Source organism: Balaenoptera ricei, chromosome 2 (assembly GCF_028023285.1).
Source record: "Balaenoptera ricei isolate mBalRic1 chromosome 2, mBalRic1.hap2, whole genome shotgun sequence".
NCBI lineage: Eukaryota > Metazoa > Chordata > Mammalia > Artiodactyla > Balaenopteridae > Balaenoptera > Balaenoptera ricei.
In genome coordinates, this window is record NC_082640.1 from 159,827,815 (window position 1) to 159,849,482 (window position 21,668).

A 21,668-nucleotide genomic window follows, 5' to 3' on the forward strand; every position below is an offset into this window, starting at 1 on the left:
TATCTCTCCTTGAAGCAACATGTTATTTCAGAATGGCTTTACTGTCAGAATTGGCTCTTTCTTATTTTCAGCCTTGTCCCATGTTTTCTTGCCTGAAACAAAGATTGATGATCCTAAGGGAACATTGTGGTCAACTTTATTTTAAAAACAAGAGCATGATATATGACCTATATATATATTTTATGATACTGATAATTATCTAAATAATTAATGATCTGTAAAGCAATTCACCGATAATCCGTGATCACATGGTTATGAACCCAGCAAGTTAAATCTCTTCTTTTTGGCCTGTTGAATCTTGAATTTATCTTACTGAACTTTGTTGAAATGTTGGGAGTAGAGCTATCATTTTAGATCTGGGAAAAAAAGGGAAGGGAACTAACATTTTGGGGCCCCTGTTTGTGCCAGGCACTATACTAAGTACTTTACCTCTGCTGTGTCATTTAATCCTTTTAATAACCCCCTGTAGCTACAAATTGTCATTCCCATTTTACAGAAAAAGAAATTGACTCTTAGGACAGATAACTTGCCTGAAGTCTCACAGCTAGTGGGTGGAACTTAGGTGTGACTTAAATTCTTCTCTTTCCCATCTGCCTCTATGAGTCCCATGGACACCCAAGGAAATTTACACCATGCTTCATTCCCATATATGTTTTTGCATTTTTACTATTTATGTATTATACATCCACAAATAATACATATTATAGTCTTGTTTTAAAATTTATGTTAGTAGTGACATATTGTACATATCTTTTGCAACTTATTTTTTTTTATAAAACATGTTTTGTGGTATATTTACAAAAATCACATGATTCAGTTCATTTTTAAGAAGTTGATAATGAGCATGCTTTATTTTTTCATTCATTATTAACTGCTTTATAATATTCCATCAAATAAATAAATAAACCAAAATTTATTTGTTCATACCACCCTATGGGTCAGTTAGATTCCATTTTTTCATTATTACAAATAGACCTTCAGTAAACATTCTTGTGTATGTCTGCTTGTGCCCATGTGTGAGAGTTTCTCTAGAGTAGACACTTAGGAGTTAAATTACTATATTATGAGGTATGCATAATTTCAACTTCACAAGGGTTTAAATTGAACTCCAAAGAGGTTATACCAATTTATACTTTCACAAGCAATGTATTAAAGTGAGTTCCCATTTATCCACATCTTTGTGAACACTTGATATTATACTTAATAATTTTTGCTCAATTTTATGTGTATAAATTGGTATGTCACTTTAATTTGTATTTTCCTGATTACTAGTCACTTGAGCATCTTTTGTATGTTCCTTAACCCATTTTTTATTGTTTTTATGTGTTTGCTTCGGTATACATATTGGAGTGATGCAGAGCATTTCTTCTACATAAGGATGACATGCAAATTCATGAATCATTCCATAATTTTTTTCAAATGCCACATTTTCAGGGAGACGCTTGCTCACTACCCTGTTTAAAATTAAAACCATCTCCCTTATTTTATTTTCTTTGTAATATTTATTACCTTCTGTCATACTATATGCATGTTACTTATGTATTTATTTTCTCTTTTCCTAATTAGAATGAAACCTCACAGAAGTAAAGAATTGGGGGCCTTTTTAAATTGTCGTTGAGTGCTGTATCTCCAGCACCTAGTATGGGCCTGGCACATAGTAGGCACTCATTAAAATATTTTTGCATGCGTGAATGAATGGCTTGTGATTGCACTGATGCTTTGAAAAAGTTAATAGAAATCAAAACTAAGATCAAGATGATATTGGAAACATATCAGAGAAATCGGACAACTGAACGTTTGTGTGGATTTTGTGTGTTTTATTAAATAAAGTGTAATTTTTTTGTACATTACTTTTTTTTAACCCTCTTTCCTAGGCGACTTCCATTTTTAAAATTACTCTTTGAATAGTATGCATTATTAAAATTGTCTGCTATAAAGTATTATTCTAAAATAAACCTTTAGGCCAGCCATGCAAATAATTTTCAGAATTCATTATATAGAAGCTTTGTGGTCTGCATTAGCTAATTGATATTGGTCTGCATTTATCGGTATCACTGGTATTTCCTGATTTTCATCTGCCTCCATGTATCAAAGACCAGCATCTGGCTGTAGCAAATACATCATTTTCTCACAATCATAGATACCCATTAAAACCAAAGAAACTACTTTGGGAGGAAGAAGTAAAATAGATTCAATATACCCTGGTCAATTAGCTCTCTTAGAGTTTTGTTACTCATTCTACTATATCCTAGAAATGCGTTATTTGCTTAAACTTTATTTAAACTGTTTATGGTCTTACTTCATGTTAATTATAGAAATATTAGAAGTGAAGTGTGTTTTGAAAACTATTATATCTTGGAAAAAATTAGGAGATTTCACTTATGGGTTTTGGTACTTAAGGCTTTGTTCAATCAACACAAAATAAATCTAATTATATTTTACACCTGTCCTACATGACTGAGGACTGTCTCAATTTATCTTAAAACATTTTCAGGGTTTCCTTAAACTATTCTAAGATTATTTACAACAGTATTTCACTTCTGTATCTTCTGATTCTATAACCACGTCAAGGAATTTTTAGTTTAAAAAGCTACTCAGATTTCCTACTAAAACGTACCAGCATCCTTGGAGAAATGATCGATTCTAAGACTGGAGCAGGGAGAGTGAAAAATGAATTTGAACTAAAAAATGAATTTGGAATATCTTGTGACAGGAGTCAGTAAAAAAAAATTAAAGGACACGGCGGGTAGCTTGAAGGGGCTCCCATTGACCAAATCTGGGACATTCAAGATAAATAATGACAGTAATAAATTATAACTGAATAAAATGAGTCCGTGAGCGCGTACAACTAATAGATAAACACATACATTAATAAATAAGGGAGGGCTTCCCTGGTGGCGCAGTGGTTGAGAATCCGCCTGCCAATGCAGGGGACATGGGTTCGAGCCCTGGTCTGGGAAGATCGCACATGCCGCGGAGCGGCTGGGCCCGTGAGCCACAACTACTGAGCCCGCGCATCTGGTGCCTGTGCCGCACAACAAGAGAGGCTGCAATAGTGAGAGGCCCGCGCACTGCGATGAAGAATGGCCCCCACTTGCCGCAACTAGAGAAAGCCCTCACCCAGAAACGAAGACCCAACACAGCCATAAATAAATAAATAAATAAATAAAATTTTATAAATAAATAAATAAGGGAGAGGGACTTCCCTGGTGGCGCAGTGGTTAGGAATCTTCCTGCCAATGCCGGGGACACAGGTTCGAGCCCTGGTCTGGGAAGACCCCACATGCCATGGAGCAACTAATCCCGTGTGCCACAACTACTGAGCCTGCGCTCTAGAGCCTGTGAGTCACAACTACTGAGCCCACATGCCACAACTACTGAAGCCCGCACACCTAGAGCCTGTGCTCTACAAGAGAAGCCACCGCAATGAGAAGCCTGTGCACTGCAATGAAGAGTAGCCCCTGCTCACCACAACTAGAGAAAGCCTGCTCACAGCAATGAAGACCCAACACGGACAAAAATAAATAAATTTATTTAAATAAGTAAATAAGGGAGAATACAAAGTTTTTCCTTATAGTGGAATGCAGTAAATTATTAAATTTCCATGGAATGATGGAATTAGAAAAGTCACCATTTGGCTTCAGAGTAATAAGTGATTCAGTCAAGAACAACAGTGGATGCTAAAACTAGTGGGTGAAATTTTGATGAGCAGAAGGATATTTGCATAGTCTCAAAATATCTTCCCCCAAAATACTTAATAATTACAAAAGGAAAAATAGTAACTTCTAAGTGGAGAAACCTGGCAGACACAATCTTAACCAGCTGATTACAGTTAACGTCAGTCACCTCATGATGTGATGCAGTGACAAGGATACATCATCACTTAGGCAGTGTATGCCTGCCAAAAAGGCATAACCTGAATCTTCTCATGAAGAAACATCAGACAACTCCAACCCTGGCCAGTATTTTTCAAAAACTTTGATATAATAAAAGACAAAGACTGAGAAACTGTCCCAGATTAAAGAGACCAGGATATATGACAACTAAGTGTAATCATAATCAGGGATTACATCCTGGACCAGGAAAAGGAAAGTTACAATAAAAGGACACCATTAGGACAATTGATGGCAAAATTTGAACATGGACTATAGATTAAGTAATAGTATTTTATCAATGTTAAATTTCCCAATTTTGATCATTGTACTGTGCTTCTAAGAGATTGTCCTTTTTCTTAGGAAATACATACTGAAATATTTCGGGGTACAGGGGTATGATGTCCTAGACTTTTTTTTACATGCTCCAGAAAAAAGTTTCAAACATCTGTATCATATATACATATATTTAGATAGACCTATCACAGAGGGAAAGCAAATGTGGCAAAATTGGGTGGAGAGTATATGAGAATTCTTTGTACTGTTCTTGAAACTTTTCTTTAAAAAATTCCTCATTTAAGAGAAGTGCAAATCAAAACTCCAAGTCATCACTTCACACCCATTAAGATGGCTACTATCAGAAAAACAAGGGACTTCCCTGGCGATCCAGTGGTTAAGACTTCACCTTCCAATGCAGGGGGTGCGGGTTCAGTCCCTCGTCGGGGAGCTAAGATCCCACGTGCCTCAGGGCCAAAAAACAAAAACCGAAAACAAAAACAGAAAATAGCAAGTGTTGCTGAGGATGTAGATAAATTGGAATCCTTGTGCACTGTTGGTGGGAGTGTGAAATGGTGTAGCCATTATGGAAAACAGTACAGAGGTTCCTCAAAAAATTAAAAATAGAATTATCATATGATCCAACAATCTCACTTTGGGGTACATTTCCAAGAGAATTTAAAGCAGGATCTTGAAGAGACAATTGCACACCCATGTTTTTGAAACATTATTCATATAAACATTATTCACATAAACATTATTCACATTCATATAGTCAAGATGTGGAAACAACCCAAATGTCTGTTGATGGATGAGTGAATAAAGAAAATGTGGTATACACATACAATGGAATATTATGCAGCTTTAAAAAAAAAGAAGGAAATCTTGTCATATGCTACAACATAGACGAACCTCAAGGCCATTATGCTAAGTGAAATAATCCAGTTACAAAAGGACAAATACTGTATGAGTCCACTCATGTGAAGTGTATGTGGACAGGGAATGTTGCCCGACATTCCAGTAAACAATGAACGTTGCCCACTATTCCGGTTCTATAAGGATCAAGCCATCAGCCATTGCAGCCCCTACCCCTACCCACCACCTGCCTCCCCCCACGGTGTGTCCTGAGGGGAATTCAGGATGGAGAAAAACAGGAAGCCTTCTGTGCTTTGGATACTGACCCTAGATAGTTAAGATGCATATCTAAGGAATAATTACAAGCCCAGATGTTACATCTTCCCTTACATAGAAAAGCACTAAAATCATTAACTTGAAATGACCATTCCTTGTGATTAGTAGTAATCTTTTGATGTCTGACTACATGTTTTTTTCCAGCAAGAAACTCCTATATATCCTGGCTCCTCTCTTAACTCTTCTGAGCAGTTCCTCAGAGCTCTCTGAGAGGCTGTATCCCAGGCTATAGCCCTCAGTATAATCCTAGAATAAAACTTAATTCACAACTTTCAGGTTGTGTGGTTTTTCTTCAGTGGACATATCTGAAGTAGTCAAAATCATAGAAACAATGCAGAAAGGCTAGGGGGAGGGAAGAGAAGGAATTAGTGTCTCATGAACATAGAGTTTCTGTTTTGCAAGATGAAAAATTTCCAGAGATCTGCTGCACAACAATGTGAATATATACTTAAAAATGGTTAAGATGGTAAATTTAATGTTGTGTTTTTTACCACACACAAACACACACATGTTACCCAGGCAATTGTGATGATAGCCAAGTTTTGGAAGCTGCAATAGCAAGTTAACAGTGTGGATTATGTCCTCTATTCTTGTCTTCCCACCTTACTCCACGTCTCCAACCCTACTGGTTTTAATATCATGTGAAAACTAGGCTACTTAATTAAGTTAGGATGCAGAGTAATTTCTCTACCTTCCTCTGTATTTCCATTTTCTACAGATTGAAAAACTGAAACAGCAATTGAATGAAACTAAGGAAAAAGCCCAAGAAGAGAAGGAAAAATTGGTATGTACATTGATGGTCACTTACTGGTGGTCAGGTTTCTGGCAAGTTTAGATATTTAAGACACAAGGATAACAAGTGAGTAGATCCTCTGAGCAGCTCAGTGACCTTAAAGCCCACACACTTGATTGTACAGAAGCTCAAAAATAACATAAAATTTTGTTATTGTAGAAAACCGTCTGGTAGTAGTGGTGTTTACTGATCTTGAGCTCTAGGGCTTTTCAGTGGACAGAGCTAGGAAATATATAGTTTTTGAAGATTAAAATATATCATGAGCCCATACTAATACTTTAAATTCAGATGCAGGAGTACAGGGTTTTTACTTAACTTTATCCGTGTCTCCTTTCTTCCTCACCAAAAACCCTGGTTCTTAATGATACCAGTATAATTGTGTAGTTTCTTCAAACCTTAATACATCAATAGGCACAGAATACTAATATTAATCCTACTACCAACATAAATTAGTGGATACAGTTTAAGATTGGGGGGGGCACTTTTCCCCTTAGGATATATACTGATAGGGATCTACAATCAAATTAACAAGGTTTAAAAATGATTTGAAATAATTCCTTCCTGTGAGGGTATGCCACCAACTCAACAACACATTTTGCTTTTAATTTTAGGAGTTGCTTTAAAAAGTTTAATTTAATGTACAATTATGTAATTATATAATTAGAATTATGTAAAATATTTATATGGTTCCAAAGTAAAATCTATCAAACATGGTATATTCTGAGAAATCTAACTTCTATCCATGTCTCCACAATATACCAGACTATATTGTCAAAATGGATTTTTGTCAACATAGTTAAGAAATGATATTTCAGTGTACTTCAATTTGCATTTCTTTTTTTTTTTTTTTACCTTTTAGATTTTTATTAGTAGTTCTCTCTGAAGAATCAAAATAGTTAGCAAATTACTTTAGCTTCATGAAGACTGTATATCCTTTGTATTTAGACCTTTAATGATGTACAACATAATACAAAACAAACCAAAGAGACTGATTTCTATGACTAGGTGTTATTCATTGTGTCATCCTAGAGCAAGGGGCTGGAGGGAGAGGCTGTTCTCCAGGGAGAACTGAGGGGGAGTTAGTGCTGGGTGACTAAATCACAGCCTCTTTCTTCCCCACTTGATGTGCTCGGAAGGGGCCAATGATTTCTTAAACTGACAACTGTTTTCTAGAGCAGGGGGCTCTAAAATCTGGGGTAGCAGAAACAGTCTGGGGCAGGGAAGTATGGTAACTGCCTGGCAGAAAAGGCAAACTCAGGGCCCCAAGGGGAAAAGGACATTCTTTGCACCTCAGAGACATTGCAGAACCAGTGTAACACTAAATGACGTCGTTAAAAGGGGAAAAAAACAAAACCCTGGAAGAACATTTCAATTGCACTCAACTTGGATTAAAGGTCAGTCCACCCTTGCAGAGAAGGGAAACATCTAGCCCCAAAGCGGCACTGAATCTGGCCCTCCCACCTCCTTCTCCCCAATTCCTTTTGGCAGCTGGGCCAGGTTTTGGCTGAGGCCATACAGACCCCAGAAAGACCAGAGAAGTCTCTCTGGATGGCCAAGGTGGGAAGAACACTTCTCAGAATACAAATACTTTTACTATGGAAGGAGCCAGGACAGTTCTGGGGGCATTTGCATGCCCAAATCTTCCCCACTTTCTCCCCAGCTCAGGACCTAGGCTCATAGAGACTTGGCAAGCACAGTCTCTACACCTGACCTTCCACCCCCAAAAGAAAATCCGGAAGTGTGCCCCTTCTTCCCCACAGGTGGTCTCCTCAGGGCCTTTGGCAGCGGGGGCTCCATGGCAGGGCCTAGGCAGGGCCTGGTCTCAGCTGGCTCCCCCGCCCGAGCCATGAGGTCTTCCAAAGCAGTGTCCTGGTCATTGTTGTGTAATAGCAGAACTTCCTTAATATCTTTCAGTTCAAAGCCCATTTCCTTAAATTTGCTCATTAACTGAAGAAACTCCATCATCTTTTCCTCTGAACACTGCTGCATTTCCAGAGCCTCTTCCACTAAAAGAGGGTCAAAGCCCTTCTCGCAGAGCTGTCCATGTGCAAAGAGATAGTCGAGAATCTGCTCAATATTCTCTCCTTTCTTCTTCATGGCTTTCAAGACACACTCATATGAGTAGCCCATGTTGATCACCATCTCCACACATTGCCGCTCACTGGGGGACAGCATCTGCAGTTCAGAATAAGCCTGGGGACAGCTGGGAGTGTTGGGCACTTGTGACATTGAGGAATTAGGAGGTGTGACCTTGGGACAGGTATTTGGAGGTGATGATTCTTCTGTGCACACAGACAAGACAGAGAGGGAAGGCATCTGGGAATGGGTCAGGGTTGGCACCTCTGTGCCACTGTCCAAGTTCAAAGCTGAAAGCCCAAGAGTATGATGCCCATTGAGCTCACTGGCACTGCCTTGGGTGGAAGGCTTTAGGGAATTCCGGAATGTGCCACTGCAGAGGCAGGATGTGCTGTGGAAAGTGCTTGCCATCTTGGCTGTCTTCTGACTGCTGTCATCAGAGTCAAGTTTGGGGAGGGACAGGGACTTGATATTGCTTACTGCAGGGATGGGGGGGAGGGACACTTTGGAAGACAGTGACATCTTTTCACAGTTGCCCAACTGTGGTAAGGTTATAAAGCCATTGGGTTTGTTAAGAGGCTTGAAATCTAGGGATGCCAGGACCTCCTCATCCTGTAACACAGACCCAGAGCCACCTCTAGGCAAGTTACTGTCCAATAACTGGGCCATAATGGGTCCACTGGTTCCTACCCGAATGTTTCTCAGCTCTTCCTTCTCATCAATAGTTTTTAACTCCAGATTATCAAACGGGTCTTCTTCACACTCCAAGTCAGCAGGATTGAAATCTGCCTTTGTGTGGGGTGGGCTGAGAACTTTCTGTCTTGTGACGCTGCTGCTGACCCGAGTCGGGGTGAGGATGCTGTTATGCTGTAAGCTGGCAAGGATGGGGTTGATAGGAGGTGGCATTGTGGCTGTACTGTGAGTCTTGGAGAAGCTCATTTTGCTGTCACCCTCTGGGCCACTCTTAGAATTCACTTTAGCTTCTGCTTCCTCAGCCTTGCGCTCTGCTTCCCACTGGGCTTCTTGGATTTTCTTAATATCTTCAGCCCACTCAATGGTTTTCTTTTTCAAAGAGAAGCCATTCTGTACCTCTCTGACAACCCGCAAACAGTCAGGCAAGGAGAAGCCAATAGGTAGACCAACTTTAGCTGGTGTTTTGAATTTGTCTCCTATCTTAATGGGACATCATCAAGGTAACTGAAAGTCCCATGAAAATCTGCACCCAACTTCTTAGAAGCCATTTAGAACCTGAACGCTGCCGCTGCTGTTCCAGAAGCTGAAAGGTGCTGCCGCCGACTGGCCTCCCAGGCTCTGTCCCCGCTGAGCTCCTGACGGCCCCTAGGGAGAGCAAACACCATCACCTCCAACTCTGCCCTCCCCAGGCCAGGCCGTCACTGTAGCCACCGCTAGGGCCACAGCCGCCATGTTGAAGCCCCACTTCCCTCCTCCTTCCTGCATTTCTCTTATTATGAGCTAGGTTGAGCATTTTTGCATGTGGTTGAGAGTCATTTGTATTTCTTTTGATAGCCCTTGTTCATGTTTTAATTGTGTTATTGGGCCTTTTTCTCCTCTATTTCCCTCTTTTTTTTTCTCCTTACCCTCTCCTTGTCTTCCCTTTCTCCTCCTCTCTCTTTTTTTTCTCCTCCTCTGTCTCCCCCTTTCCTTCCTCCTTCTCCCACCTTCTTCCTTCTTTATTTATAAGAGATATTGGCCCTCCCTTTGTCTCTTAGCTTACTAATTTTAATTTAGGATCAGGGATGTTACTTATTTTTCTTACAGGTTAAAGATTTGTTCAGTCTTCTCATAACTTTTATTTTTTTTTTATAAATTTATTTATTTATTTTTTATTTTTGGCTGTGTTGGATCTTTGTTGCTGCACACAGGCTTTCTCTAGTTGCGGCAAGCGGGGGCTACTCTTCATTGCAGTGCGTGGGCTTCTCATTGCGGTGGTTTCTCTTGTTGCGGAGTACGGGCTCTAGGTACATGGGCTTCAGTAGTTGTGGCACGTGGGCTCAGTAGTTGTGGCTCTCCCGCGCTTTAAAGTGCAGGCTCAGTAGTTGTGGCACACGGGCTTAGTTGCTCCGCGGCCTGTGGGATCTTCCCGGACCAGGGCTCGAACCTGTGTCCCCTGCACTGGCAGGCAGATTCTTAACCACTGCGCCAACAGGGAAGTCCCTCATACCTCTTTTAAATAAATATCTACATTTTCTATACAAGATCAGCTCATTTTAGAATTTTTTCCTTATTCAAGGCACTTGGTCTCTTTTAATAAAAATTAAAACTTTATGCAAAAGCAAAAATAAAAAGGGAACAATTTCTTCAAGATAGACAAATGGCTTAAGGCTTCATATGGAACAGGACTCTGTGTGACCTCTGTTCTTTTTCCTAACTCATTTACCTTTTTTTTTTGCCTACAGGAACAAAAATATACTGTACAAATAAGTGAGCTGGAGGGACAGTTCCATCAAAAAGCCAGAGAAATTGGCATGATTCAGACAGAGCTCAAAACAATAAAACAATTCCAGAAGAGAAAAATCCAAGTAGAGAAAGAATTAGATGATGTAAGTTTCTTTCTTTCTTCCTTTTTTTTTTTTTTAAAGGTGATTAGAATTAACTATTTATGTCTGCAAAGGCCTTCATGGAAATTTACTCCTGTGAGATAGTAAAGGACTCCCTTTGACATTTTAGAGATTATTTGAGAGAAACAGGGAAGACATATCAGTGTAGGACTGGACGCAAAAAGTCTTGATGGTTAGACTTTTCTTTTTCTAAGCTTTGATTTCTTTGTGAATTCACCAGATCTTAGCCAACACACCCGCTCACATTTATCAGCAGTTAAACCTTTGGAACTACAGATCCAGAAAAACATTAGGGGCAAAGTAGCAAAGTCCTAAAGGAAAATATGTTTAGACTGACAAATGATAATTTTAGAAAAATTTAAGACACTCTGGGTAGGGGTGGATGTGGTGAGGAAAACTGAGTACTTTCAGAAAGTTTCTCTGACCTTGCAGCTCTTTCCATTCCCTCAGTTCAGAATATAGTTCTATTGCATTAATGACAATGCAATAAATGGCACAGATGAGGGCTGGGCACAAGTAGCTGAAATCAGCTTTGTGGTTTTGGGCAAATTACTTACCCTCTCTATACCTAGGTTTCCTCATCTGTAAAATGGGGGTGATAAGAGTTACTGGCTTATAGGGTTGTTATAAGTCTTAAATGAGTTCATATATGTAAAGTGCTTAAAATAGTGTATGTTACCTAGTGAGAATTAACAGTGGTGTGTAGCTCTCTGCAAAAAAAGTCCTCATTTGTAGCATTTGCTGATTTCCTTGGTGTAAATACTTATGTTGTGGCCAATTTCAAGCTACCAATGCTTTTACAATGTGCTAGCAAAATTCCTGGTATGAGCCAGCTCTAACACGCAACTGCTGCTATTATTAGTAATAGTAACAGAAGTAGTATTGCCACCTAAGATAGCCATACACCATGTGGTATAGGGGCTAAAAGTTGGTGCTTTGAACTCATACTGCTAGAGTGTAAATACTGTCTTTACTACTTGGGTATCTTGTTAAGTTTCCTCATCTGTAACATGGAGGTGAGAACAATAGTACCAATTTCAAAGGGTAATCGTGAAGACTAAATGAAATACAGGTTCCCCTCGCTATCTGAAAGTAGTTCCTATGAAACCTTTCCTAAGCTGAAGAAGCAATTACCATAGGACACACCTTGCTAACAGAAGCGCAAAATCAAGATAAAGCACAGATGCTCACAGACATAGTTCAAAGCTATGGCAGCTTGACGCTGAGTATAGTTCCCAGGGAAGGAGTTTGACGGTGCCACTCCCCTCGTTGTTAAGGGTGCGCTTTGCCTCAGTAACACCGCTCGCTGCTGAACACTATTTTTTTGCTTTTCGCCTTTTTTTCATAAAAGTGAAAATCCTCTCTGGATTACTTTCGGTTAGCGAAAACAGGTACTAATGTAGATTTTTTGTAAAAGCAGAGTGGTGTAAAGCGAACTTTCAAAAAAGTGGGGAATACCTGTAATCTGTTTTACTGTAAATGCTTAGCATTGTATGATAAAGATTACCTGCTGTTGCTGATCCTGCTACTATTATTACTGCACATTAGCCTCCTAAGAACTTGTCAATCTTATAACCGGTAGTTTGTACCCTTTGACCAACATCTCCCCATTTCCCCCTCCCCCCAGCCCAGGTAACCACCACTCTGAGTTCAACATTTTTTTTGGCGGGTCCCTGGGGCTTGTGGGATCTTAGTTCCCCGACCAGGGTTTGAACCTGGGCCCTAGGCAATGAGACCTCTGAGTCCTAACCACTGGACCGCCAGGAAATTCCAAATGTGGACGTATTTGAAATTCACTACACCACCGCAGTACAAAGTACACACTACTGCAGGAATAATCTTAAAATATCACAGTTCTGATGATGTTCTGGTCACTTCCCTCAAGAATCTTCTTTAGTAATAGACTCACAGACTTAGAGAACGAACTTATGGTTACCGGGGGGATGGGTGGGGGGAAGGGATAGTTAGGGAGTTTGGGATTGACATGTACACACTGCTAACCAACAAGGGGGGAAAAAAGAATCTTCTTTAGTGAAGAAGATTATAAACAATCTTCTCTATTGTAAACAGAATATTGTCCAGACACCTTAGCATGAAAATCAAGACCCTACACCTACTTTAGAACATATTATTTCCTTTTCCTACACTTTCCCATACACACCACCTTTAATCCACCCAACCCGGATATTCCCTGAAGTCTTTTCTGCCTTTCTTTGTTTACGCTGTTTCTTCTATCTGGAATATACTCCTGATAGAGCTCTGTCCATTAAAATTTTACCTATTCTTCAGAGGCTCAGATCAAATGCATATTCTCCACGAGGACTTCCTCAGTGTGCTGTTTAAAAGTAATAATTTTCTTCTTGCCATTTGTGACAATTTGGACAAAACTTGAGGGCGGTATGCTAAGTGAAATAAGTCAGATAGAGAAAGACAAATACTGTGCGATAAAACTTACATGTGGAATCTAAAAAAAGCTGAGGGACTTCCCTGGTGGCGCAGTGGTTAAGAATCCGCCTACCAATGCAGGGGATGCGGGTTCAAGCCCTGGTCCAGGAAGATCCCACATGCCGCAGAGCAACTAAGCCCGTGTGCCACAACTACTGAGCCTGCACTCTAGAGCCCATGAGCCACAACTGCTGAGCCCTCATGCCACAACTACTGAAGTCTGCACGCCTAGAGCCTGTGCTTTGCAACAAGAGAAGCCAGCACAATGAGAAGCCTGCACACCACAACAATGAGTAGCCCCCGTTCGCCACAACTAGAGAAAGTCTGTGCACAGCAAAGCAACGAAGACCCAACACAACCAAAAATAAATAAAATAAAATAAATAAATTTATTAAAATAAATAAATAGATAAATAATTTTAAAAGCTGAACTTTGGGAATTCCCTGGTGGTCCTTGGTTAGGACTTGTTACTTTCACTGCGGTGGCGCAGCTTCAATCCCTGGTCTGTGGATCCCACAAGCAGTGTGATGCGGCCAAAAAATCCCACGCTGAACTCAGAGTGGTTACCTGTGCTGGGGGGAGGAGGAATGGGGAGATGTTGGTCAAAGGGTACAAACTGCCAGTTATAAGACTGACAATTTCTTAGGAATCTAATGTACAGCATGGTGATTATAACTAATAATACTGTATGACATACTTGAAAGTTGCTAAGAGAGTAGATATTAAATGTTCTTGCTACAGAAAAAGAAATGGTAGTTTTTTGTGACATGATGGAGGTGTTAGCTAACACTATGGTAGTAATCATTTTGCAATATAGTGTATCAAATTAACACATTGTACACCTTAAATTTACACAATGTTATAGATCAATTATATTTCAATTAAGCTAGAAAAAAGAGAAAAAAAATTTTAAAAGATGATTAGCAAAAAAGTAATTTTTTTGTATGTTTCCATAGCATTTTGTATTTCTTTTATACCACTTAGCCCATTCTATCTTGATATTATATTTATTATTTGTCTTATCTCCCCTGCTAGATTGTAAATTTTTTGAGGCATGAACAGTACTGTGCTTTGTATTCATTGAAGGACAAGATACACAGTAATGCTCAATAAATCTATGTTAAATGCTGAGTGGGTCTTTTATTAAAAATGTAATTGAAGGAATATCAAGTTTTCCACTAACTAAACGGGAAGAATCCTTTCACAATGTATATGTATATCAAATCATCATGATGTACACTTGAACTATCATACATTTTATTTGTCTACAATTCCTCAATAAAGCTGAAAAGTTTCTAGAAAGAATATCTAGTTTTGTTTTATATGAAAATGCTGCAGAATGAATCAAGTTAAATTCATTAACTTTTCAGGAACTTTAAAATAGCCACCCTAGGTGTAGGTATACATTCTGAATCAAAGTGAATTAGGAACTAGTTGTTAAGGAAACACTCCCATTTACCATTGCAACAAAAATAATAAAATACCTAGGGATAAGCCTACCCAAGTAGACAAAAGACCTGTATGCAGAAAACTATAAGACACTGATGAAAGAAATTAAAGATGATACCAACAGATGGAGAGATATACCATGTTCTTGGATTAGAAGAATCAACATTGTGAAAATGACTCTACTACCCAAAGCAATCTACAGATTCAATGCAATCCCTATCAAACTACCAATGGCCTTTTTCACAGAACTAGAATAAAAAATTTCACAATTTGTATGGAAACACAAAAGACCCCAAATAGCCAAAGCAATCTTGAGAAAGAAAAACGGAGCTGGAGGAATCAGGCTCCCTGACTTCAGACTATACTACAAAGCTACAGTAATCAAGACAGTATAGTACTGATACAAAAACAGAAATATATATCAATGGAACAGGGTGGAAAACCCAGAGATAACCCACACACACATGGTCACCTTATCTTTGATAAAGGAGGCAAGAATATACAATGGATAAAAGACAGCCTCTTCGATAAGTGGTGCTGGGAAAACTGGACAGCTACATGTAAAAGAATGAAATTAGAACACTTCCTAACACCATACACAAAAATAAACTCAAAATGGATTAAAGACCTAAATGTAAGGCCAGACACTATAAAACTCTTAGAGGAAAACATAGGCAGAACACTCTATGTGTTCTGCAAGCAAGATCACAGCAAGATCCTTTTTGACCCACCTCCTAGAGTAATGAAAATAAAAACAAAAATAAACAAATGGGACCTAATGAAACTTAAAAGCTTTTGCACAGCAAAGGAAACCATAAACAAGACGAAAAGACAACCCTCAGAATGGGAGAAAATATTTGCCAACGAAGCAGCTGACAAAGGATTAATCTCCAAAATATACAAGCAGCTCGTGCAGCTCAATATCAAAAAAACAAACAACCCAATCCAAAAATGGGCAGAAGACCTGAATAGACATTTCTCCAAGGAAGATATACAGATTGCCAACAAACACATGAAAGGATGCTCAACATCACTAATCATTAGAGAAATGCAAATCAAAACTACAGTGAGGGGGCTTCCCTGGTGGTGCAGTGGTTGAGAGTCTGCCTGCCATTGCGGGGGACGCGGGTTCAAGCCCTGGTCTGGGAAGATCCCACATGCCGTGGAGCAACTGGGCCCGTGAGCCACAATTACTGAGCCTGCGCGTCTGGAGCCTGTGCTCCGCAACAAGAGAGGCCGCGATAGTGAGAGGCCTGTGCACTGCAATGAAGAGTGGCTCCCGCTTGCCACAACTAGAGAAAGCCCTCGCACAGAAATGAAGACCCAACACAGCCATAAAAAAAAAAACAAAAGAACAAAACAAAACAAAACAAAACCCAGAAAAAAACCCCCAAAAAACCTACAGTGAGGTATCACCTCACACCAGTCAGAATGGCCATCATCAAAAAATCTACAAGCAATAAATGCTAGACAGGGTGTGGAGAAAAGGGAACCCTCTTGCACTGTTGGTGGGAATGTAAATTGATACAGCCACTAGGGAGAACAGTATGGAGTTTCCTTAAAAAACTAAAAATAGACTACCATACGACCCAGCTATCCCACTACTGGGCATATACCCTGAGAAAATCATAATATAAAAAGAGTCATGTACCACAATGTTCATTGCAGCACTATTTACAATAGCCAGGACATGGAAGCAACCTAAGTGTCCATCAACAGATGAATGGATAAAGAAGATGTGGCACATATATACAATGGAATATTACTCAGCCATAAAAAGAAACGAAATTAAGTTATTTGTAGAGAGGTGGATGGACCTAGAGTCTGTCATGCAGAGTGAAGTAAGTCAGAAAGAGAAAAGCAAATACCGTATGCTAACACATATATAAGGAATCTAAAAAAAAAAAAAAAAAAAGGTTCTGATGAACCTAGGGGCAGGACAGGGATAAAGATGCAGACACAGAGAATGGACTTGAGGACACGGGGAGGGGGAAGAGTAAGCTGGGACGAAGTGAGAGAGTAACACTGACATATATACACTACCAAATGTAAAACAGATAGCTAGTGGGAAGCAGCCGCATAGCACAGGGAGATCAGCTCAGTGCTTTGTGACCACCTAGAGGAGTGGGATAGGGAGGGTGGGAGGGAGGCTTAAGAGGAAGGGGTTATGAGGATATGGGAATATATGTATACATATAGCTGATTCACTTTGTGATACAGCAGAAACTAACACAACATTGTAAAGCAATTATACTCCAATAAAGATGTTAAAAAAAAAAAAAGAACTAGTTGTGCATATTCTATTGCGCCTTGGTGTGATTTTTTTTAAAGAACAATGTTGCCACCTGGTGGAGAAATAAATTGCAGCCCTTTCAAAGAGGGGTGGTGGGCCGGGGAAACTTAAAATTCAAAGGCAAAAGATACTGGCTAATGGGAAAAAATAAGATGGTTCTGTGGAATCCCAAATATGGAAGAATTAAGGCAGGTGTGGGGCCCATGAATTTTAAAAAAGGGAGGAAAATTAATTATACTGTGCCTATAGGATTCATTATACAAATTTAAAAGAGGCCAATTAAGTTTAGCTTATCAAAAGGTATTCAAAGCATAAATTTAAAGAAAAAATTATTTCCATTACGTGATTAACAAAAGGAGCATACATTGGTAGGTTGCAATTAATATTTTTAAAATAATTTTTTTTAGTCTTTCTTCTTTTGACAAAGTGATAATACGCATTTCAGCAAATTTAGCTGATAAAAGAAAATGAAAAACCCTCCCCTCACAACTACATAACTTAAAGATAACCATTGTTAATATTTTGGTATATTGTCTTTACTTTTTCCACCTCTGCTATGTATAAGTATATATATATATATATTTTTTTTTTTTTTTTTTAACAAGATCTAGTAGCAGCAGGTCTCTTTTTTTTTTTTAAGTTTAATTTTTTAAATTTATTTATGGCTGTGTTGGGTCTTCGTTTCTGTGCGAGGGCTTTCTCTAGTTGTGGCAAGTGGGGGCCACTCCTCATCGCGGTGCGCGGGCCTCTCATTGTCGCGGCCTCTCTTGTTGTGGAGCACAGGCTCCAGACGCGCAGGCTCAGTAATTGTGGCTCACGGTCCTAGTTGCTCCGCGGCACGTGGGATCCTCCCAGACCAGGACTCGAACCCGTGTCCCCTGCACTGGCAGGCATATTCTCAACCACTGCGCCACCAGGGAAGCCCCTGTATAAGTATATTTTAAAGTATCTACAATATATGCTATTTTTACAAAAATGAGGTTATGATGTACAAATTGTTTGTTAACCTGATTTTTTGACTTTACATATTGTGAACATTTTTCAATGCCATTATGTATTTTTCTATAAAACCCTTTGACTAGATGCATGGAATTTCACTGGGTAGATATATCATGATTTACTAGTCGGTCCCTTGTTGTTGGACATTTGGACTTTTTTCTAATTTTTCACTATTATAAACTGAGGAACATCTAAGTAACAAAGTATTTTTCTATATTTTTAATTAGTTTTTAGGATAACTTCTTAGAAGTTATAGTGAAATTTATAGGTTAAATTAGAACGTGAACTTTTAAGGTTTTTCATATACATTGCCTAATTATCTTTCAAAAGATTTATTTATTAATTTATAGATTTTTGGGGAGCCCAATGGCAATTGAAAGGTCCACCCCCCCATCCCACTGGGATGGTAGACATTACCACAAACTTATATATTGACATTAATTTTGAAGTCTTTGACAATATGAGGCCATTTTTTAAAAATTGTATAAAAAATACAGGAAGAGGGCTTCCCTGGTGGCGCAGTGGTTGAGAATCTGCCTGTCAATGCAGGGGACACGGGTTCGAGCCCTGGTCTGGGAAGATCCCACATGCCGCAGAGCAGCTAGGCCCGTGAGCCACAATTACTGAGCCTGCGCATCTGGAGCCCGTGCTCCACAACAAGAGAGGCCGCGACAGTGAGAGGCCCGCGCACCGCGATGAAGAGTGGCCCCCACTTGCCACAACTAGAGAAAGCCCTCGCACAGAAACGAAGACCCAACACAGCCATAAATAAATAAATAAATAAATAAAAATTAAAAAAAAAATACAGGAAGAAAGAAGAACATCTGAAATCATATGATATGGATCAAATGGAGATTTAATGCTGTTAGGAGAGAGATCACAGTAAGGAAAATTGTGAAGTATAAGAGAGGACAATGTTAGACATAAAATAACTAACCACTGTATTAAATGGTCACTATTCTAAATATTTTATGTGTATTATTTGTTATTTAATCTTTGTCACACCTCTCTGAGAATAGCTACTATTATTATCCTCTTTTTACCCTTAGAGAAGATGAGTGACTTGTCCAAACAGCTGGTAAGAGAGGTAACAGTTGAACTCTGGTCTGTGTGATGGAAAGCTCTTCTCTACTGCCTTTTCTTGTGGCATGAATATTAGATTGAGTGTGCCGATTTCAGTCTGATTGGCTCTTGCCAGTATATATAGCCTTCAGGATCATAGCTTTAAGTTAGCTCAATTCTCTTTGCCTGGAAGAATTTTATGTCCTTTTTATTCTATGTAGCTTTAGAGGATAGAAGGATCTGTCTATGGGAATCACAGGGAGATACTTTTTAGATTGATACTAGGAAGAATTTTCTAAAAATAGGAACTCTTAAAAGGGCAGCCTAGTGAATTAATAGGATTTGATTAGTGATACTTCTGTCTCTAGATATTTTTCTCATAGAAGAGATTCCTATATTAAGTGGGAGGTTTGTATAGTCTGACTCGTAAGATTCCTGGTAATTCTAAAATATTATGATTCTGTGAGCCCACACATTTAAAATGAAGATATTTGGGGGGGGAAATGAGTATGATAATAACTTATCTGAATGTTCTGAAAACTGTTATTCATGAAAAGCTTTTTAGAAACTCAATACTGATCTTGTAAATCTATAGACGATTATTAGAAGTATGGTACTCAGAGGGAGGGCATGGAGTTTTTCTGTGTGTTCAGGATTAAGAGGTAATGTATAACAGAAAATATTTCTTGACTGCGAATTTTCTACGAATATGCCCCAATCCACCCCATTTCCTACTGACCATTCTTTTTTTTCGTTATTTTAATTTTAGCTGAAGGAGGACTTAAGGAACACAGAGCAGAAACATCAGGAGACTCTTAGGAGATTGGAAGGCAGGTTTTTGGAAGAAAAGGTACAGCATATTTGCATTAATAAATAAATATTTTGTGTACTAGAACGACGTAAGTATATTTATATGTATTCTGAGACATCAGCTTTTCACTTGGTATCTTATTAGAAGATTATCTTTTCCCCCCCTCTTAGTTAGAGATTCTTGAAATCCTCAAGAGAGATTGTCATCTGACCAAGGCTTCAGGACACATCCCTCCACCCCAGCTTGGTGTCTCCTGGTGGAACTAAAGCTCCATGTACCACTTTTTGTAGGGGAGATGGGATTAGAGAGGTTGCTCTGATACACGTGAGGGTCTTCCCTTAGTCAAGCCAACTAAGGATGTTAATAAAAGGGGCTCAGGACTTCCCTGGTGGTGCAGTGGTGTAGAATCCGCCTACCAGTGCAGGGGACACGGGTTCGAACCCTGGTCCAGGAAGATCCCACATGCCGCGGAGCAACTAAGCCCATGCACCACAACTACTGAGCCTGCGCTCTAAAGCCCGCGAGCCACAATTACTGAAGCCCGTGTGCCTTGAGCCCGTGCTCCGCAACAAGAGAAGCCACCGCAGTGAGAAGCCCGCGCACCACAACAAAGAGTGGCCCCCGTGTGCGCAGCAACGAAGACCCAAAGCAGCCATAAATAAATAAATAAATAAATAAATAAATAAATAAATAAATAAATAGAAAGGGGGCTCAAAAATGTTCCTTAGCACATCACAAACTTCCACATTTCTCTGTGCTTCTAAAGTTAATTCTCAGAGTCCCCCTGGTTTATCTTTAATTCTTTCAATTTTTTCTTTAAATTTTCATCCTTAGGAAAGAAATGAATAAATTTTTTCACAAATTGGTGGGAATGTAGGGAAGTGAGGGTGAGGCAAATAAGTACTCCTATCAGGTTTATATAAAAGGATTTGCTTTCAAAAGTGGCTCTAGGTTTCCAGTTTGTGTATTGAATAACCTGGGAGTGGGGCAGGAGCAGTATCTAGATGCTTTCCCTCTCAGGCACTTCCTGGCACTGCTAGGAGTGGAAGTGCTAGGAACGGGCTGCTCTCAGCTGCCTCTTTCCTCACTCCACCCTACACTGGATCTCTCTCCTACTTGGTGTAACATTCCACAAACAAATGTTAGAAGTGCTTGGTCAGTTTACAGATTACTTGAATGACAGTGCTTATATAAATAGGATTTTTATGTCTAGAAGTAGGTGGCTGCTGGCCTTTCCCTCATAATTGCAAGATGGTTAATGCAGCTCTGAGAGTCATCTCTTTTAGGGCGGGAAGAAGGGAGGCTCCATCTGTATCTGTCCCTTTTATCTGGAAACCATAAAACTTTCCCCAGAAGCTCCTAGCAGATTTCTTCTTACATCTCTCTGATTGTCCAGAACCATGTTATAATGGACGCCAGGAAAAGAGGGTGTTTTGTTTCTCCAGCCACTGGTGGAAGCTGGGAAGGAAAAAGGAAGATGGGAATGAGTGTTGGGTTGTCCAGTGTCTGCCTTACCATGTGAGGTACAGACTTGATGGTTAGATACAACTCCTATACTGGTTTGAGCCCCGGTGCTGCTGGTCCATGGCAATGGGCTTTCTAGTAAGCCCTGTTCATTCATCTCATACCTCAGCATGTTCCACCTGATCATATAAAGGACTTCCCTCAGGTTATTTGTATTTTGTTGTGTTTTCCCATTTAATCCTTTCTGTTCCTTGAACCACCAAACCCTTCCCCACCTGCATATTTTTGTACTTGCTATTCTCTCTTCCTGAAATGTTCTTATCGCAGTTCTGGCTTATTCTCATTCTTCAGAGCTCAA

At 39.5% G+C, this 21,668-nt stretch overlaps 2 protein-coding genes across 3 annotated transcripts in view; one reads left to right on the plus strand and one right to left on the minus strand.

The window, feature by feature from the left end:
* BBOF1 (basal body orientation factor 1) overlaps positions 1 to 21,668 on the plus strand; it is a 39,375-nt gene that overhangs the window by 2,466 nt on the left and 15,241 nt on the right. For both annotated transcript variants that reach the window (XM_059914642.1, XM_059914643.1), the window contains exons 3-5: positions 6,058 to 6,123; positions 10,626 to 10,769; positions 19,805 to 19,885. In XM_059914642.1, coding sequence (XP_059770625.1) covers positions 6,058 to 6,123; positions 10,626 to 10,769; positions 19,805 to 19,885 — 291 coding nt within the window. The remainder of the gene's footprint in view (positions 1 to 6,057; positions 6,124 to 10,625; positions 10,770 to 19,804; positions 19,886 to 21,668) is intronic.
* LOC132360841 (ubiquitin-associated protein 1-like) lies at positions 7,807 to 9,508 on the minus strand. The gene is given in 2 exon segments (XM_059915911.1): positions 7,807 to 9,386; positions 9,389 to 9,508. Coding segments are annotated over 2 exon segments (1,641 nt in total). The 5' UTR covers positions 9,450 to 9,508.